The sequence below is a fragment of the Saccopteryx bilineata genome, chromosome 5, assembly GCF_036850765.1.
Source record: "Saccopteryx bilineata isolate mSacBil1 chromosome 5, mSacBil1_pri_phased_curated, whole genome shotgun sequence".
NCBI classification, from domain to species: Eukaryota; Metazoa; Chordata; class Mammalia; order Chiroptera; family Emballonuridae; genus Saccopteryx; species Saccopteryx bilineata.
This window is the reverse complement of record NC_089494.1, coordinates 233591836-233613435: the sequence shown is the minus strand read 5'-3', so window position 1 is coordinate 233613435 and position 21600 is coordinate 233591836. Positions and strand designations below refer to the sequence as shown.

At 37.0% G+C, this 21600-nt stretch overlaps 1 protein-coding gene across 1 annotated transcript in view; it reads right to left on the bottom strand.

Moving 5' to 3' along the window:
• Nucleotides 1-17836: 17836 nt before the first annotated feature.
• The window catches only part of KCTD8 (potassium channel tetramerization domain containing 8), a 291616-nt gene continuing 287852 nt past the window's right edge, over nt 17837-21600 (bottom strand). Inside the window, exon 2 of the mRNA XM_066279758.1 lies at nt 17837-19179. Within this exon, the coding sequence (XP_066135855.1) occupies nt 18719-19179 (461 nt within the window). The 3' untranslated portion in view covers nt 17837-18718. The remainder of the gene's footprint in view (nt 19180-21600) is intronic.

Genomic DNA, 21600 nt, shown 5'->3' with positions numbered 1-21600 from the left:
TAACAAATGTTGGAAAGGTTGTGGAGAAAAAGGAACCTTCATGCATTGCTGGTGGGAATGTAAACAGGTACAGCCACTATTAAAAACAGTATAAAGAGCCTGACCTGTGGTTGCGCAGTGGGATAAAGCGTCGACCTGGAACACTGAGGTTGCCGGTTCGAAACCCTGGGCTTGCCTGGTCAAGGCACATATGGGAGTTGATGCTTCCTGCTCCTCCCCCTTCTCTCTGTCTCCCCTCTCTCTAAAAATCAATTAAAAAATCAATAAATAAAAAAAAACCAAAAAAAAAAACAGTATAAAGATTCTGCAAACAATTAAGAATAGCTACCATATGACCCTGCAATCCCTCTCTTTAGTATCTACCAAAAACATCTAAAAACATTTATTTGAAAAACCTATGCATCCCATGGTTATCCCAGAATAATTTATTGTGGCCAAACCACGAAAACAGCCTAAGTGTCTTTGGATAAATGATTGGATAAAGAAGCGGTAGAGCATCGGCCTGGCGTGAGGAGTCCTGGGTTTGATTCCCGGCCAGGGCACACAGGAGAAGCGCCCATCTGCTTCTCCACCCCTCCCCTTCTCCTTCCTCTCTGTCTCTTCCCCTCCCGCAGCCGAGGCTCCATTGGAGCAAAGTTGGCCCAGGCGCTGAGGATGGCTCCATGTCCTCTGCCTCAGGTGCTAGAATGGCTCTGGTCGCAACAGAGCAATGCCCCAGATGGGCAGAGCATCGCCCCCTGGTTGGCATGCCGGGTGGATCCCGGCTGGGCACATGCGGGAGTCTGTCTGACTGCCTCCCCATTTCCAACTTCAGAAAAATACAAAAAAAAAAAGAAGTGGTACATATACGCAATGGAATAATGCTAAGTCATAAGAAAAGGTGAAATACTGTCATTTACGACAACTGGAATGGATCTTGAGAATATCATCCTAAGCAAAATAAGTCAGACAAAAATAGTTAAGAATCATATGACTTCACTCATATGTGAGATATAAAACTGAAAGCAACAAATGGGCAAACAAGAAAAATAAAAACGCGCCTGACCTGTGGTGGCCCAGTGGATAAAGCATCGACCTGGAAATGCTGAGGTCGCCGGTTCGAAACCCTGGGCTTGCCTGGTCAAGGCACATATGGGAGTTGATGCTTCCAGCTCCTCCCCCTTCTCTCTCTCTGTCTCCCCTCTCTCTCTCTCTCTCTCCTCTCTAAAATGAATAAATAAAAAAAAAACAAAAAAACAAAATATTAATAAATAAATAAATAAATAAATAAAAAATAAAAACGCATAGACACAGACCACAGTATGGTGGTTACCAGCGGGAAGGAGAATGGTGGCGTCTGAAAAGGTAAAGGGGCCAACTATATGGTGATGGAAGATTACTTGTCTTGAGGGGTGAGCACCCAATGCAATATGAGGATCATGTGTCATAGAAATGTGCACTCAAAATCTATATAATTTAATCAATGTCACCTCACTAAATTTGATATAAAGGAGAAGAATTAGGTAATTTGTTATGTAGAGTCTATTCTTTTAGAAATTACTGACTGCATTTTGTTGTCATTTGAAAGGTTTCTTCATCCTCTGTTTTTCCAGAAAGCTGGCCCTTAGATATAGTGCTGTGTGTGAGCTTCCTGGTGCCTCTTCCTTCATATTAAGAAGCACTAATGGCCTGACCAGGCGGTGGCGCAGTCACTAGTGTGTCGGACTGGGATGCAGAGGACCCAGGTTCGAGACCCTGAGGTTGCCAGCTTGAGCGTGGGCTCATCTGGTTTGAGCAAAGCTCACCAGCTTGGACCCAAGGTTGCTGGCTAGAGCAAGGGGTTACTCGGTTTGTTGTAGCCCCACGGTCAAGGCACATATAAGTAAGCAATCAATGAACAACTAAGGTGTCGCAATGAAAAATTGATCATTGATGCTTCTCATTTCTCTCTGTTCTTGTCTGTCTGTCCCTATCTGACTCTCTCTCTGTCCTCTGGAAAAAAAAAAGAGAGAAGAAGCACTAATGCCTGATGTTTCTGTATGCATGATGTTAATATTCGGCAGTGGGATTGAATACTATCAGCCTGATCCATTTATTACAGTTTCCCATTATCCATTCATGTAATAATTTTAACAATCAAAAATGGATCTATTGCTTAGATCTGTTATTAAGGTTTGCAAAATGATGACATTTTATTTTTATTAATTATTTTGCCATAATGACAAAGCTAAAAGAAAAGAGGGAAAAAATGTAGTTGGAAAGGGGTGTGTTCTGTGTTTCTTGTATTCTCAGTCATTTTATTCTGTATCAGCAAATGGGCTAGGACTGAACTGGCCAATCTTCTCTTTCATTTGGGAGAAGCAGAACCAGGAATATTCACACAAGTTAATAAAATTTGTTCCTGTCATAATAAATACTATATCGGTGGAGACAAAGGAAATAACTGGTGCATTCTATTTGAGCATTATAAATAGTTAGAAACTGCTGGAAAAAAAGAATATGTGAGTGTGTGCATGTGTACATGTTGGTACTTGGTGATAAAACTGGAGAAAGAGAAGAAGCAGGAAATGGGGAGCTTTTTAATTACATAGTTTGTCAGGTGTTTTTACCCTAATAGGCAATGAGACGAAGGGTTTTCTGCTAGAGAATATCTAAAACATTTGTTGGAGGAAGACCACATTTCTAGCAGTGTGAGGATGGACTGGAAGACGACTGAAGGCAGATCAGTGCTGCTCTGATCACCGCAGCAAACAGACCAGGAAAACAATGAAGTAAGCTTGCACTTGCAGGAGAGACAGTTCTTAAACAGCATGCCTGTAGAAAACTATTTTGCTTCTACCTAGGTTCTCTGCTGCTGCAATTGGAGACGAGGTCCCAGAAGTAGAAGAGATTGGGAGTGTATAAGATGAATTTACTCAAGAGAATATATACTTACATATGAAGATTACTATTAAAATATTCTTCATTAATATATTCTTCAGCATAAGAATGATTTATTCATTAAAATGTTGTATAAAATATATTTGATAATTCTTTTGGAAAAAAATTTCTGGAGTATCTTCATTTACCCAAATCTTACATATTTAGATGTATAGGCTTGTCTCTTTCTTCTTTCAACGTTGTTATATGTACAAACCCAAAACCCTTTTTCTCAAGTTTCAGCTTAATTTCACTTCTACCATAAAGTTGTCTCTTTCTGCTAAATCCGCAGCAATATTTGGGCTGCTATTATAGTTAACCACTCTGCCTGCACTTTGTTATAGTCTTTGTGCACACATCAGAGGGTTGAAATTAAATCTATAAGTCCTTAGACATTTTTATTATTGCCTACTCACTGCTGTATCTTCCGTACATCTGGTCAAGTCCCGTGCCCATTGTAGTCACTCCATAAATGGGCATAGATTATTCCTACTTCATTTTTATAGAAAATGTACATGAATTTTAAGATTGTTTCAACCCTGCAGTTGTGTGATTATTTTAACTTCTGTATGTTATGCTTGAACATGAATGTTTTTAGGAGCACAGAATAAAGAAAAAAAAAACTTGAAAATAGATATGACATTTAAGGGTTTTATAGAAAAGTCTTCCAAATTGCTTCTTTTTTCAATGACCATAACTACTGGTAATATTCTTTTAATTTTTGGTAATATTTATTTAACTAACCTAAACTAAAAGACACTAATATACAAGTCACAGGTTATGTTTACTAAATGCCAAACAAACGTAAACATGTGGGAAAGTTATAATTTTATAGCCAAATCACTGAGTGTCTATCATGAGATTTTAAAGTACATTCATATGAATTTGAACAAACTAACATGTCCTAAAAAGTACTCATATGTGTCATCTTTCTAAAGGAGTAGCAATATAAGACCAATGAATAAAATTAGGCCTGAAAAGATTGTAAAATAGTTTTTAGCAAGCTTAGTGAAGCAGGTAGAATATCTATTAAGGAATGCTGAGGAGATTCTTACAATGAAAAGGGTGTTTATTCATTTGTCAAAATCATTAATACCTACTATGCACCAGAAACTGTCTACTCATTGTTTCCACTAATTTAAAGACAAATGAGAATGACTTCAGTCAACCCATACGAAAAATCTCTTCAGCTAATAAAAATACAAATATATATTCTTATTCTTGTAAAACACAATATCTACAGCAAGATACAATGTTTTTACACTGCTCTGAGATATTTGAGAGTGGAATGATTAATAATTCTGTCCTGAAAGATTAATGAAAACTTTGGAGAATAGTTGTCATTTGAATAGAAACATATAGTATGAATAAGATTTCAAATGTGAATGTAGAAATTTGTGTGGGTATGTGAATATTTTAGGGTGTGGGTAGAGTCTTGGTAAATCTCTAATAACTGGTGTCCACAGTTTGCTTCTAGGGTTGAATCTTGAAAAATGAATTAGATCTCTAATAGACTACAAATGATCACACATTTTTGTTCCTCCCATGAAGACAGAGAATGTATTTCCATATTCCTTGAATTTGAGATAATTTGCTTTGATCAACAGAACGCAGTGGAAGTGACATTTTATGAGTTTGGAGCCTGGTCTCCAATGACCTTGTAACTTTTAATCTCATACTTTAGGAACACTGCCACCATCTGAATAAATATGAGCTAGACTACTGGAGAAGATCAGTGGAAGAAAGTCCTGCTGGTCTCAGCCCAATCCTTAGAATGGCAAGCTCATAAATGGTTGTTCTTTTTAAAGTCATTAAGTTTTGGAATTTGTTTGTTGCCAAAGAAAAGTAAATTTATATTGAAGATCTATAATATAATACTAAAGTATTTCAATTTTATTTCTCAAAAAATGGGGAGCTCCAATACACCGGCAATGTATACCATTTACATTAGCACTCCCCAAAATGAAATGATTCTCTATAAACCCAACAAAATATGTAGACAGATATTTTCCTTATACAGATAAGGAGCATTATAAAACTCTGAAGAACAAATAAAATAAGGATAAAATAAATGGAGAGATATTCCATATTCATGAATAAGAAGACTAAATATTGTTCAGATGTTTGTTCTTCCCAATTTGACCTGTTGATTTAATCTATTCTAAATCAAAATCCCCGAAAGTCACTTTTGTAGATGTCAATAAACTGTTTCTAAAATTTATATTGAGGCAGAAGACTCAAAATAGCCAACAGAATATGGAAGAAAAAGGACAAAGTTAGAGGACTGCTGTTAACCAATTTCAAGTCTTAAGATAGAGCTACAATTATTAAGACAGTGTGGTATTAGTGAAAAATAAACAAATAGATTCAGAGAACAAGCTAGATTTCTTCCAAATAGGCCCATATAAATCTGGCCAACTGCTCTTCGACTAAAAGAGCAAGGCAGTACAATGAAACAACTGGTCTTTTTATTTTATTTTATTTTATTTTTTTTAATAAATTTTTATTAATGGTAATGGGATGACATTAATAAATCAGGGTACATATATTCAAAGAAAACATGTTTAGGTTATTTTGTCATCAAATTATGTTGCAAACCCCTCGCCCAAAGTCAGATTGTCCTCCGTCACCCTCTATCTAGTTCTCTGTGCCCCTCCCCCTCCCCCTAACTCTCTCCCTCCCTCCCTCCCATGTCCTCCCTCCCCCCCCACCCTTGGTAACCACCACAATCTTGTCCATGTCTCTTAGTCTCATTTTTATGTTCCACCAATGTATGGAATCATGTAGTTCTTGTTTTTTTCTGATTTGCTTATTTCACTCCTTATAATGTTATCAAGATCCCACCATTTTGCTGGAAATGATCTGATGTCATCATTTCTTATGGCTGAGTAGTATTCCATAGTGTATATGTGCCACATCTTCTTTATCCAGTCTTCTATTGAAGGGCTTTTTGGTTGTTTCCATGTCTTGGCCACTGTGAACAGTGCTGCAATGAACATGGGGCTACATGTGTCTTCACGTATCAATGTTTCTGAGGTTTTGGGGTATATACCCAGTAGAGGGATTGCTGGGTCATAAGGTAGTTCTATTTGCAGTTTTTTGAGGAACCACCATACTTTCCTCCATAATGGTTGTACTACTTTACAGTCCCACCAACAGTGAATGAGGGTTCCTTTTTCTCCACAGCCTCTCCAACATTTGCTATTACCCGTCTTGTTGATAATAGCTAATCTAACAGGAGTGAGGTGGTATCTCATTGTAGTTTTGATTTGCATTTCTCTAATAACTAATGAAGCTGAGCATCTTTTCATATATCTGTTGGCCATTTGTATCTCTTCCTGGGAGAAGTGTCTGTTCATGTCCTCTTCCCATTTTTTTATTGGATTGTTTGTTTGTTTGTTGTTCAGTTTTATGAGTTCTTTGTAAATTTTGGATATTAGGCCCTTATCTGAGCTGTCGTTTGAAAATATCAGTTCCCATATAGTTGGCTGTCTGTTTATTTTGATATCAGTTTCTCTTGCTGAGCAAAACTTTTAATTCTGATGTAGTCCCATTCATTTATCTTTGCCTTCACTTCTCTTGCCATTGGAGTCAAGTTCATAAAATGTTCTTTAAAACCCAGGTCCATGATTTTAGTACCTATGTCTTCTTCTATGTACTTTATTGTTTCAGGTCTTATATTTAGGTCTTTGATCCATTTTGAATTAATTTTAGTACACGGGGACAGGCTGTAGTCGAGTTTCATTCTTTTGCATGTGGCTTTCCAGTTTTCCCAACACCATTTGTTGAAGAGGCTTTCTTTTCTCCATTGTGTGTTGTTGGCCCCTTTATCAAAGATTATTTGACCATATATATGTGGTTTTATTTCTGGGCTTTCTATTCTGTTCCATTGGTCTGAGTGTCTATTTTTTTGCCAATACCATGCTGTTTTGATTATCGTGGCCCTATAATATAGTTTAAAGTCAGGTATTGTAATGCCCCCAGCTTCATTCTTTTTCCTTAGGATTGTTTTGGCTATTCAGGGTTTTTTATAGTTCCATATAAATCTGATGATTTTTTGTTCCATTTCTTTAAAAAATCTCATAGGGATTTTGATGGGAATTGCATTAAATTTGTATATTGCTTTGGGTAATATGGCCATTTTGATTATATTTATTCTTCCTATCCAAGAACAAGGAATATTTTTCCATCTCATTGTATCTTTTTTGATTTCCCTTAACAATGCTTTGTAATTTTCATTATATAGGTCCTTTACGTTCTTTGTTATGTTTATTCCTAGGTATTTTATGTTTTTTGTTGCAATCGTGAAGGGGATTATTTTTTTGAGTTCGTTTTCTAATATTTCATTGTTGGCATATAGAAAGGCTATGGACTTTTGTATGTTAATTTTGTATCCTGCGACCTTACTGTATTGGTTTATTGTTTCTAATAATCTTTTTGTGGAGTCCTTCGGGTTTTCGATGTATAGGATCATATCATCAGCAAAAAGTGATAGCTTTACTTCTTCTTTTCCGATATGGATGCCTTTTATTTCTTTGTCTTGTCTGATTGCTCTGGCCAGAACTTCTAGCACCACGTTGAATAAGAGTGGAGAGAGTGGACAACCCTGTCTTGTTCCTGATTTAAGGTAGAAAGTCCTCAGTTTTATGCCGTTTAATAGGATGTTGGCTGATGGTTTATCATATATGGCCTTTATCATGTTGAGATATTTTCCTTCTATACCCATTTTGTTGAGAGTCTTAAACATAAAATTGTGTTGTATTTTATCAAAAGCCTTTTCTGCATCTATTGATAAGATCATGTGGTTTTTGTTCTTTGTTTTATTGATATGGTGTATTACGTTAACCGTTTTGCATATGTTGAACCATCCTTGAGATTCTGGGATGAATCCCACTTGATCATGGTGTATTATTTTTCCAATATGTTGTTGTATTCGGTTTGCCAGTATTTTGTTTAGTATTTTAGCATCTGTATTCATTAGAGATATTGGTCTGTAGTTTTCTTTCTTTGTGCCATCCTTGCCAGGTTTTGGTATGAGGGTTATGTTGGCCTCATAAAATGTGTTTGGAAGTATTGCTTCTTCTTCAATTTTTTGGAAGACTTTGAGTAGAATAGGAACCAAGTCTTCTTTGAATGTTTGATAGAATTCACTAGTATAACCGTCTGGGCCTGGACTTTTATTTTTGGGGAGATTTTTAATAGTTTTTTCTATTTCCTCCCTGCTGATTGGTCTGTTTAGGCTTTCTGCTTCTTCATGACTCAGTCTAGGAAGGTTGTATTGTTCTAGGAATTTATCCATTTCTTCTAGATTGTTGTATTTGGTGGCATATAATTTTTCATAGTATTCTACAATAATTCTTTGTATATCTATGATGTCTGTGGTGATCTCTCCTCTTTCATTTTGGATTTTATTTATTTGAGTCCTGTGCCTTTTTTCCTTGGTGAGTCTTGCCAAGGGTTTGTCAATTTTGTTGATCTTTTCAAAGAACCAGCTCCTTGTTTTATTGATTTTTTCTATAGTTTTTCTGTTCTCTATTTCATTTATTTCTGCTCTGATTTTTATTATCTCCTTTCTTCGGCTGGTTTTGGATTGTCTTTGTTCTTCTTTTTCTAGTTCCTTAAGGTGTGAAGTTAAGTGGTTTACTTCGGCTCTCTCTTGTTTGTTCATATAGGCCTGAAGTGATATGAACTTTCCTCTTATTACTGCTTTTGCTGCATCCCATAGATTCTGATATGTCGTATTTTCATTTTCATTTGTCTGTATATATCTTTTGATTTCTGCGCTTATTTCTTCTTTGACCCATTCATTTTTTAGAAGTATGTTGTTTAGTTTCCACATTTTTGTGGGTTTTCCCCCCTCTTTTTTGCAGTTGAATTCTAGTTTCAAGGCTTTATGATCAGAAAATATGCTTGGTACAATTTCAATTTTTCTAAATTTGCTGATATTGTCTTTGTGGCCCAACATATGGTCAATTCTTGAGAATGTTCCATGTACACTAGAGAAAAATGTATACTCTGTCGCTTTGGGATGAAGTGTCCTGTAGATGTCTATCATATCCAGGTGTTCTAGTATTTCGTTTAAGGCCACTATATCTTTATTGATTCTCTGTTTGGATGACCGATCTAGAGCCGTCAGCGGTGTATTGAGGTCTCCAAGTATGATTGTATTTTTGTCAGTTTTTGTTTTAAGGTCAATAAGTAGCTGTCTTATATATTTTGGTGCTCCTTGGTTTGGTGCATATATATTAAGGATTGTTATTCCTTCTTGATTCAACTTCCCCTTAATCATTATGAAATGACCATTTTTGTCTCTGAGTACTTTTTCTGTCTTGTAGTCAGCATTATTAGATATGAGTATTGCTACGCCTGCTTTTTATGGGGTGTTGTTTGCTTGGAGTATTGTTTTCCAGCCTTTCACTTTGAATTTGTTTTTATCCTTGTTGCTTAGATGTGTTTCTTGTAGGCAGCATATAGTTGGATTTTCTTTTTTAATCCATTCTGCTACTCTGTGTCTTTTTATTGGTAAGTTTAATCCATTTACATTTAGTGTAATTATTGACACTTGTGGGTTCCCTACTGCCATTTTATAAATTGCTTTCTGTTAGTTTTGTATCTAGTTTGATTCTTCTCTTTTGTTTTTCTATCATTTGTTTTTGTTTGTTTGTGTTCCATACTTCTTTCCTCTGTTGCTACCTTTTTTAAGTCGAGTGTTTTTGTGGTGGTTTTTTTAAGGGTGGTTACCATTAAGTAATGAAAAGGGTACCTACCATATTCATTGTAGTACCCTATCTTATAAGTATTTCTGCACTTCATCATCCTTTGCTACTGTTAATCTCCATCCTCTCCCCCCTTTTTTTCCTTTGTTGTCACAGTTTAAGTTTGGTTTTATTGTGTTCTTGGTGGAGCTGTTACTTGTGGTGTTGTTTTCTTTTGTTCTTTGAATCTGGTTGGAAAACCCCCTTTAGTATTTCCTGGAGTGGGGGCTTTCTGTTGATAAATTCTCTCATCTTTTCTGTATTTGTGAATGTTTTTATATCTCCTTCATACTTGAAGGATAGCTTTGATGGGTATAGTATTCTTGGCTGAAAGTTCCTCTCTTTCAGGGCTTTAAATATTGGGGTCCACTCTCTTCTAGCTTGTAGAGTTTCTGCTGAGAAATCTGATGATAATCTAATAGGCCTTCCTTTATATGTTGTACTCTTCTTTTCCCTGGCTGCCTTGAGAATTTTTTCTTTGTCATTGGTTTGTGTCATCTTTATTATGATGTGCCTTGGAGTGGGTTTGTTGGGGTTAAGAAAACTTGGTGTTCTGTTTGCTTCTTGAATTTGAGGCTTTAGTTCCTTCCACAGGCTTGGGAAGTTCTCGTCTATTATTTGTTTGAGTATATTCTCCATTCCATTTTCTTTCTCTTCTCCCTCTGATATACCTATTATTCTTATGTTATTCTTTCTGATGGAGTCAGACAATTCCTGTAGGGCTTTCTCGTTTTTTATTATTTTTGAGTCTCTTTCTTCTTCTCTCTGTTGTGCCTCAAGTTGTTTGTCTTCTATTTCACTAATCCTATCTTCAATCTGGGCTGTTCTGTTAGCTAAGCTTGTTACCTCGTTTTTTAGCTCGTGAATTGAGTTTTTCATTTCTGTTTGATTTGTTTTTATAGTTTCAATTTCCTTGGTAATATATTCTTTGTGTTCATTGAGTTGTTTTCTGATCTCCCTATATTGCCTTTCTGTGTTTTCTTGTATCTCTCTGAGTATTTTTAAGATTTCTATTTTAAATTCTCTGTCATTTAGCTCCAAGGCTTCCAATATGTTAAGTCTTTTCTCCATAGATTTTTCCACATCTATTTGTGTTACCTCTCTTTCTTTTGTATCCATAATATTCGATTTCCTCTTTCTTATCGGCATCTGAGGGTGGTCTTATTGATAGCACTAATTAGAATTAATAAAGAGTAAAAAGTAAAAAAAAAAAAAAAAAAAAAGGTAAAACACCCCACAAAAAAAAAACAGTAATAATTTATTATTTCCCCCTTTTTTTCTCTCTTCTCTTTCCCTCCTCTCCCCTCCTCAGGGAAATATCGTGCCTATAATGGAGGGCCTGATTTGGGGTGAAGAGTTCAGGGGGCAAAAAAAAGGAAGTAGGGGCCTACTAAATGCAAAAAAAAAAAAAAAAAAAAGGAAGAAAATCTTAGACAAGCATAAGATGATTTGCTTGTAAGTGATAGTCAACTAAGAGATATAATGAGAGGGATAAGTGGGAACTAGAAAAAAGGACCAAAAAAGAATAATAAAGAAGAAAAAATAAAAATAATAAGTAAAAATCTGTTGTATTAAGTGGAGCGAAGACTAAATACAATGGAGACCTTGGGTTGGGAGGACCCAAAATGCCACAAAAATAAACAAACAAGAAAAAAGAAAAAAAAATAAAAACAAAAGCAAAAAAGAGAAATAAAGCCAAAAAAAAGCCTTGAGTCCCAAATTAACTTATTTGTTCGTGATTGAGGATTATATGGGATGAAAGTAAAATGAGAAAAGAAAAAACGAATAGAAAGGAAAAAATAACAAAAAGAGAACAACGAAGGAAGAAATAAAATAGGAGGAGAAAAAAACAAAATAAAGCAAGACAAAAAAAAAACAAAAGAGGAGAGAGTGAGAGTTAAGTGTTTTGGAGTATAACCTTAAAGGAGGGTGAGGATGAAGAAGAAAAATAAAATGCAACACTCATGGGTAGTGTAGTTCAAGAAAGGGGAAGCATGAGATGGGCAGAGAATAGAAGGACCGAGGTGGAGGATATAAAGGCAAAAAGATAGAAGAAACAAACAACAACAACAACAAAAAAAAATTAGTGGATCAAGTTGTAAAGTCTGTGGGTTTTTCTTGATTTTGAGAGGTTAACTTCTTCCTTTTTCTTTTCTGTCCCTCTTCCTGGTCGGTGACTCTGTACCCCAGGCTCTGCCCCTGTGTCACTCTTAGGTAGGGATTTGCAGTTGATGGGATTCTATGGCAATGTCATATAATTGGCTTTAGTCTTGCTGGAAGTAAAGGCTTGTTGGCGTTTGCAGGGTCCAATGATGAGAGAGTTTGCTTTCCTGGATTCTCTCTCCTAGTCCCCCCTTTCTGAATTAGCAGCCTGGTGATCCAGCTATAAGGCTGCAACTGCTTCTGCCTGGGGAGTAAGAGGCTCAAAGAGCTGGGAAATCCCCACTGTATCCCCACTCAGTGCAAGGCTTTGGGAAAGGCTCTGACAGTCAGGGCCTCCAGTGTAATCAGGCGGGGGTGGGAGTCAATTGTTGTCAAGGTGACTGTTCAGCGCCTATCATTTAGTTGGACCTCTCAACCAGGCTTTCCACACTTTGTAGCCTGTTTTTGCAGGGAAGAAGAGGCACTAGTCTCTGCTTACGACTAGTGTAGTATAGACCTTATTATCTGCCAAGACCTTCTTGTTAGCATTTATCCCTGAATATGGAGGCTCTATCAATCAGAAGTTGCCCCCGCCCCTTTAGCGAGAGGCACTAAAAAATATCACGCCTCTTGTCTTGGATTGCTGAACTGAGAGAGATCTTATCAAATAGAACTGAGGGTGCGCAGATTTCATGGGTTAAGCTAATTTCAGTGATTGGGACGCAGCTGTGCTTCCGAAGGTATTTTAGGCTGCTGGCGCGCGCCCCTCCCCCAACGCTTGATTGTTAGCTTGAATGGCTGGGTGAGGTGCCCTGCCCATGGAGAGAATCTCCCAAGCCTCTCCCGCTCGCCCCGCCGCTGGCAGCTGGACCGCACCAGGCGCAGGATAATGGAGCCCCCTGGGTGTGCGGGCCAGCAGGGCGCCCTCGGCGTGTGGAATGCCCAAGGCACGCGCGCGAATGGGGAGCTCCGGGCACCGGTGGCCGGCGACCCCCACTCGCAGTGTGTGGGCCGCTGGGAACGTCAGCGGTGCTCAACCGGACCGGGCGCGCGCGGCTGCTCGCGGCGGCTCGCGGCAGCGGCTCATGGTGGCCGCTCACGGCGGCGGTTCGTGGCCGCTCGCGGCGGCGGCTCGCGGGGGCTTGCGGCGGCGGCTTGCGTCGGCCGCTCGCGGCGGCTCGCGGATCCCAAGTATATGGGCTGACTCACCACAGGCGCACTTCCTTGCGGTTTGAAAGAACGTCCCTGTGGTAGATTCCTCCACACCCTCGTCTCTCAGATTCAAGTGATAACAGTCCTTTCGCTATCAGTTTGTGTGGAACTCCGGAATGCTCCGAGGATAAATTTTTCTGTTTCTAGTTGATAAATTTGTTGTGATTTAGGGGAGAGCTGTCGGACGCGCTGCTCACGGCGCCATTTCCGTGACGTCCGAAACAACTGGTCTTAAAAAGAATTTGGACATCTATTTGTACGCCAAGACAAAGACCCTTATACCCTGCTTAAAAATTAATTCAAAATAGATCACAGACCTACATGTGAAATGCAATACTATAAATCTCCTAAAAGATGACATAGAAGACAAATGATGTTATATATGGCAATGACATTTTAGATAACAATATCAAGACATGATCCATGAAAGAAATAATAGATAAGCCGGACTTGAACAAAATTAAAAACTTCTACTTTGGGAAAAACATTGTCAAGAGAATGAGGAAACAAACCACAGACTGAAAGAAAATATTTGCAAAATAAAATTATGATAAAAGACTGTGGTTTAAAATATCCAAAACACTCTGAAAATTTAATGATAAGAAAACCAACAACCTAATTTAAAAATAGGCTGAAGACCAAAGCAGCCACCTCACTAAAGAAGATACACAGTTCACAAAAAAGCATATGAAATGATGCTTTATATTATATGTCATCAGAGAAATTCAAATTAAAACAAAAACTACATGCTACTGCAAACCTTTTATGATGGCCCAAATCTGTAACCCTGACAATATCAAATGCTGGTGAGGGTGTGGTGCAAGAATTCTCATTTATTGCTGGTGGAAATGAAGATTGTACAGCTATTTTGAAAGATAGTCTGGTAGGTCCTCACAAAACTAAACACACTCTTACCATATGATTCAGCAATCACATTCCCTTGTATTTACCTAAAGGAGTTGAAAATTTATGTCTACATAGAAACTTATATATGGATATTTATAGCAGCTTTATTCATAGTTGCTAAAACTTGGAAGCAATGAAATTGTCCTTCAGAAGGTGAAAGAATAAACTGTTCTATACCTAGGCAATAAAATATTACTCAACGCTAGAAACAAATCTGTTATTCAGTCATGACAAGACCTGCAGAAATCTTAAGTGGATACTGCTAAGTGAAAAAAGCCAGTATGAAAAACTACGTACTGTATAATTCTGACTATATAACATTCTGGAAAAAGCAAAACTATAGAGATAGTATAAAAATCAATCTTGGCCAGGAGCTGGGGGAAGCAGAACACAAGAGATTTTTAGGGCATGAAAATACATTGTATATTGCCATAAAGATATACGTATCATTATATATTTGTGCAGACTCATAGAATGTACAACATATGGAATGAACAATAACATAATTTATGAACTTTGAGTGATAATGATGGGTCAATGTAATTTCATCAATTGTGTCAAATATACCACTCTGGTTGGGAATGTTGATCATAAAGGAGACTATGCATATTTCAGGATAGGGACTATATTGAAAATTTCTATACTTCTCAGTTTTTCTTTGAACCTAAAATTTCTTCTTTAAAAAAGTTTTTTAAAAAAGGAAAGGAACCTTAAAATTATTATGTAATATAATTATGTTCACCTACCTGTAACCTGACACAGCAGAGCAGTTATTATCTAAATGTTTTGTTTGTTTTACTAGATTGCTTGCTGCTCCTTTCCTGGTCCTTTGGCTAGAGAGAACAGAATTTTGTTGGGGCTGGTTTTGTCTACATCTCTTAGTGTTTATAGGTAACCAGCTTCTTCAGGTCTAAGACTGGAATAGACGAGGCAAAAAGAAAATCCAAGACTCATCACCATGATGAGTACTTTGAGTCCCAAGTGTCCCTAGCCAGCCTTCCATCTCTCAACATTCAGAGCCACTTAAGTGTGTTTATATGTAATGTCTATGGCTTTTAGCTAAACTTGGTGGGAGAAATAAGGATAAGCTTGTCTACTCCATTTTTCCAAAATTGAAAATCTCACGATTAAGATTTATTTTTGTTTTCCATCTTAGTTACTACGCAATGTTTCCTCTTGAACTAGTAACAATAATACAGATAATAACTTGAGTGTTCACTATATATCAGACAAAAGGTATACCATGTGAGTTCCAAATATATTTATTCCACATTTATATACTCAAGTTCAGTGCCTGTTTCCAGCTCTTTTGACTTTTGGAGACTATCCATAGTCTATCTCCTAGTCTTTGGATAAGGAGTTTTGTAAACCAGTTCTAGCCCAAATCATCTTTAAATTTTGGAGTTTCCATTTCTTCAGGGAGAATAGGGGAGAGTCTCCAATCTGGCCACCTCCTTTGATCCCCTTGTAACTCTAGTTGGGACCAACCAGGTTCTAGCCTTTGGTGAAAGCATAATGGTTTGAGAAAATCAGACCAAATAAGCTTCTTGCCAAGAACAACAGCTGGTATTTTGTGTTTTGTGTTTCTAGAATATGTTGTTAATCTTTAAGCCAAATGCTAAGCTTTTAGTAAGTGCTCAAAAGACTATTATTGAAATGGGCTTTAATTTACTAAGGGCTATAAGGATAAGCATTCTTACTGGCATCACTTCTCTTATAGTGCAGAGATTAAAAAAAACACAAAAACTAAAATATTCCTCATTTACCAAATTCTTGCTATTGTGATTCTATTTGAAGTTTTGTCTTGGGAAAAAACAGAGCCAAGTGTAAGATATTTTTCAGATCTACTCATTACACTTCGCTGCTGGACTTTGTATCACAAGGAGATCACCTCTATTAATTACATTTCCCAAGCCTGTTTGCCAATAGGCTTCCACTGAATTGGGACAATGGAAAGCCTTGTTGGGAAATTGGAATGTGGCAAGCTAGTATAATTTTCATTCCCTCTCTTTACTTGGGGAGGCATCTTAGAGAATGACTGTGACTCCTAAGTGGCTATAATTCTTATCAGAGAGCTTATTCCTCTCTATTCCAAATTCCCCATCTGAAAGTCTTGGTTCCTGGATTTGGATAAGACCACTACCTTCCTTTTTTCCCCTACATTTACAAGAGTGGTGGTGATGTTTTTCTTCATTTACCTTATTTACATCTTCTCTACATTATGATTATCCTCATATCCCTAATATCAGGGGCAGTCAACCTTTTTATACCTACCACCCACTTTTGTATCTTTGTTAGTAGTGAAATTTTCTAACCGCCCACCGGTTCCACAGTAATGGTGATTTATAAAGTAGGGAAGTAACTTTACTTTATAAAATTTATAAAGCAGAGTTACAGCAAGTTAAAGCATATAATAATAATTACTTACCAAGTACTTTATGTTGGATTTTCGCTAAGTTTGGCAGAATAAATCTTTATAAAGCAACTTACTATAGTTAAATATGTCTTTCTATTTATACTTTGGTTGCTCCGCTACCTCTCACCATGAAAGCTGGAACGCCCACTAGTAGGTGGTAGGGTCCAGGTTGACTAGCACTGCCTGAGATCACACGGGTAGTAAGTGGTAGGGCTGGTATTTGAACTGTGGCAACCTAACCTCCAAGCTCTTTCCATTTAACCAGTGCATTGCAGCTACATCGAATCATGGTGGGACTGCTGTCCTTTCCAGAATGAAATGCAGATTTTAAAAGTAGCTCTTTCCTTAAAGCCTGATTGGTAGCTGAAGGTAAGTTACGTATCTGAGTTTTTTAAAAATAGCTCATTGCTGATGTTATTTTATATGTTTGTTGGTCAAATAAGCTTGTAAAATATATATGAGTTTTATGTTTGCTTGCTTACAGTTTGTATTGGGGGCTCAGCAGCACCAGGTATGTGATCTGTGAAATTGCAGATTACCTTCCTGCTTGGGAAGGGATATTGTTTTGCTAATTTTGCTGGAGGAGAGGTTTTCACACCAGAAAGTTTTGAAAGGAAAGAGCAGAAGGGGAAGAGAGATTCTGCCTCCACCAATGAAAGGTGCAGTAGGCTTTTTTTTTTTCCTCCCTGATCCCTTGTCCTCCTTGGCTTTCTTGTGGTTTGACTGTCTTGGTGAGACACCAATAAACAGAATGATCCACCAACCTCCAGCTCCGCTGTTCTTTTATTGTCTGCCCGAATTCAATGAGAACCTGCATGTGAATGGCCACGATGGTGGTGGCCCTTGCTTTTATATTATTGTATCAGTAGAGTGAGAAATCTAAAAATACATGCAAAAAAATGTAGATTTAAAAATTTTAAGTTGATAGTGTTTATCTCCCTCTATTATCTGCAAGTGCTGCTCAACTTATATTCTAGCTGAGCACAGAGAAGATCAACCTCAACAATTCTTGCAGATATTTTTATCCTTTGTCAGCCTGCTTTTAAATGAAACTTAATGATATTATGCATTCCTTTTGGTAAGGTGGGTAAGGCAAAAATTGTGTGGTTCATGATAAGGAAACCTCTTTCTACATATGCAACTAATAAGAAATCACTTATCTTTCAGGCTGAACTTTTAGTTTGTTATTGCCTTTTTTGTCTCTCAATTTGTAAGAAGTAACTTCCCAATTGTTCTTGGAGAGGTTTTCAATCTGACTGTCAGCTACAATAAAATTTTAGTGCATTCTCAGATGAAGTCTTTTTCTCTTGTGGGCAAAAGGTTTATTAATCAATACCAAGGCTATCTGGATCTGACTCTGGCTCCATCTTGAATTATACTAATACTCTAACTTGTCAACATTAAGCTTGAACATATCATTCTCTAGCTTGGGATTTAAAGAAAAATGAAGACAATGTAAAAATTGAATATTTTAAAAGAAGAGTCAATAGAAATTAAGGAGTTCTAATATATTTTCCTTTTTTTAATAAATACATAAAGCTCTTTACCATTTCCCTCCATTATTTTGATTAACATGATAGTAGGATCTTTCAGAGCATTATTAGGTCAATTTTCACAGCCTGATGTAAGGACTCATTTCACAGAAATAATCATGGCTAGCATTAATAGATGAATGTCAGTCCTGTAACACAATAGTATAAGGCATATTTACACTGTCTTAACATACAGAACACCATACACATACACAGAAAAATCACAGATCTGGAACAAATAAAATTCAGTCTCCTAGACAGCTTACATTTATAGGCTTTGCCTGAAACATTTTTTTTACTTTACTTTTTTGTAATATATTTTCTTTCCAAGCAACAAACAGATCTTCCCTATGTCTTGTGATTTACTTGTAATATTGTGCTCATGCAAAAATAATACTTGTTTTATCTCATTAACATTTAAACAGTTTTGGATTTGGATCCCAAAACTATCATCTAACATTTTACTTGATGTTGCTTCATCCATATTGTCATTTTAGTTGGAGTGATAAGATGATTTCTTTTCAGTGAGTTACAAAATGACAAATATATCCAGTTGACCACAGTTCAAAAATCAAGACTATAAGCTTCTTGATCATGCACATTATACTTTCATTCTTGAAGAAAAATGGTTTGAGTCAGACACTCCATTTTGATTCAGTATTTATTGTTTTTATATATATGTGTGTGTCTAAAAACAACAACAACAGAAAGGAATGAAAGAAACCACTGTCCCACATCCACTGTTCACACGACGAAAGAGCAGCAAGAATCACACTGACCATTATTAAGACACAGTCAGGTAGTGACACTGTAGTAAACATTGAAGGTCATTGACATATGCAGGAATGTGATAATTACTATAACCCATATTTCTGTAACAGTTCAGATTGCCACTGGCGTTTGCGCTCTGGAAAATAATCTGGAATGTGGATTTTTTTAAAATCTTGAATACACTTTTTCATTTCTTCTTCTACACTGAGCTTCTCACAGACTTTCTTTTTGGAAAGATTTGTTTCCCGGGACTTGCTGATGAGTGTCTGAAAGAGTTCACTGTTTCTGCGTTTGTCTGGTGGGGGCATCCATTGCACAGGTGCCTTTTTGGAAGGACGATCCAATGTTAAGGTATTAGGCTGGTGAGCTGTTGTCTGCTGGGTACTGGGTGGGTTATCCTGGGGAGTGCTCGCCTCCGAGTGGCTGTCACAACTGGAAGTGGAGAGCTCATTACAGGAAGTCCCACTTTCACTTCCTTTATCTGTGACTTTGTCATGTTTCCTATCTTCATGTTCTTGTTTAGGTGATACCATCTTCTGAGGTGGTCCTAAAAAGGGAATAAAAAAGAGTAGAACAAATGAAAGGTCAAGTTAAATAAACTTTATAATTTTCTTTTGTTTTAAATAAAGAATGCTTATATTAAGTAAAATTCTGTGTGTTAAGGATTAAATACAACACCCAGTGCTGTTAGTTTGCATTAAAATATGCAGCATGTTCATTAATTATTTATAACATAAAGTTTGGGAAGTTTGCCTAATGAGCATTTCTTTTTTTTTTTCATTTTTCCAAAGCTGGAAACAGGGAGGCAGTCAGACAGACTCCCGCATGCGCCCGACCGGGATCCACCCGGCATGCCCACCAGGGGGTGATGTTCTGCCTCTCTGGGGCATTGCTCTGTTGCATCCACAGCCATTCTAGTGCCTGAGGCAGAGGCCACAGAGCCATCCCCAGTGCCCGGGCCATCTTTGCTCCAATGGAGCCTCAGCTGCGGGAGGGGAAGAGAGAGACAGAGAAGAAGGAGAGGGGGAAGGGTGGAGAAGCAGATGGGCGCCTCTCCTGTGTGCCCCAGCCAGGAATCGAACCCGGGACTCCTGCACACCAGGCCGACACTCTACCACTGAGCCAACCGGCCAGGGCCCTAATGAGCATTTCTGCTGTAATAGTTCATCAGTAACTGTATGCTTAAAAGATGTTCTTTCGTTACAATTTCCTGAAATTTGAAAAAGATATCATATGTGAACATTTTGCTAATTCTGTAACTGTTTTATTATACACTTAAGTTCATTTCTGTTCTAATTATTAACATTAAGTGTTATTCTGTATATATTTTGCCATTATAAAAGCAGAAAGTACTATTGCTCTATTTTACAAAATAACAGTATTCTCCAAAGCCAGAGGTGCGATAGCATCATTTATGCTTGCAAGTGGGTGTTTGGTTTAAATCTTATCCTCAGTATTTTAATCTTGTTTCCTGTCTATTTCCTTGGAGAGACTTATAAAAGTGCTGTAAGATTATATATATGTATATATATATATGCCTAATATTATGGTTAAAAAATATAGTTAAAATATAGTGTTCTCTTAAAATACAAGGCTTACCGTTTGAGGTAAATTACCTAGGAGGACAATTTTCAGAAAGTGATAGTTTTTCAAGATAATTATTTCAAATACACAAACAGTTCCTTTCCAAGAGAGAACATATTTTATTCTCCTCAACTCTGCTGTGAGATTAGGACATATATTTAACATTTATTGAACACCGCCACACACCCAGAACTACAATAAAACCTTGATTAACTGGAACCTAACCCTTCAGAAATAGTAAGTTATCCAAATCTCATTTTTTTCTTGTAGTCAACATTTATAAACAAGTTATATAAATCAGAATGGGGGGGAAGACATCAATATTTTAAAGCAATTGTCCAAGGTGCAGCCCGAGTTGATAAAACTTGATCTAATTTATACAGTCTCAACCTTAGCCACATATGGAATTACTTAAGAAAGCTTCGATTATTGATGCCTAGAGCTGGATGTATTTCTTTTTATTAATTCCCTTGACTTTTAGGCAAATCTGAATCAGTTTAATAACCAGGCCTGCACTATAGTTCTATTTAGTATTGATGCTTAAGTCTCAATCCAAGACTTCATGCTTTAATGAGATGCCCTGGACATTGGGTCATTTAATAGATCCCGGTGATGTCATGTGCAGCCAAAATAAGCCAAACCTTTCTTCAGCTTATTAAATATGAAATGAGTTCATAACCAATATGAGTAGTTCACATTACTCAGAAGGATGGGAAAACAAGCCGACGAAAATACTTTGCATCAAAGCACATACTATGTACAACTTACTGTTTGGTTGCTAACATTAATTTTCCTATTTAAAATCAGAAGAAACAAAAGTCGATATTAAATATCCAGTTGAACTAAAATAAAGGTTTAAAATAGCTTTAGAACTTTTTGAAATGATGAAAATATCCTGAATCTTGGCTGTAGTGTTAGTTAGAGGATTTGTGAACACTGACAAAATTATATAGCTAAAATGGGTAGTTTTTCTGTATGTAAAATATACTTCAATTAACCTAACAGAAACTAACCAAACAAAAGCCCTCAAAACACTTATTAAAGAATATGTACCTATTTTAGGGAAGGTCTAACCATTATTCCATACCTGCTTTATCTGCAATACAGTAAACTGAAAGCAAATGTCGATGCTTATAAATGCTTAATACAAAAACACACTAGTATATTTCAGAAGCATCTGCAACCATGGATTAAAGAAAACAGAAACAAACGGCTGTTTTTCTATCCCTACCATATCATATACGGTGAGAGAGAGAAAGGGTGAACCCGATAGGTGGGAGTGAGCAAGATGCACTTCTAACACTTCTTGCTGAATTACTTACTACCCAGAAGCATTTGAAACTGCCTGTATTTTTTGTGGTGGATGAGCACAAATGATATCCTT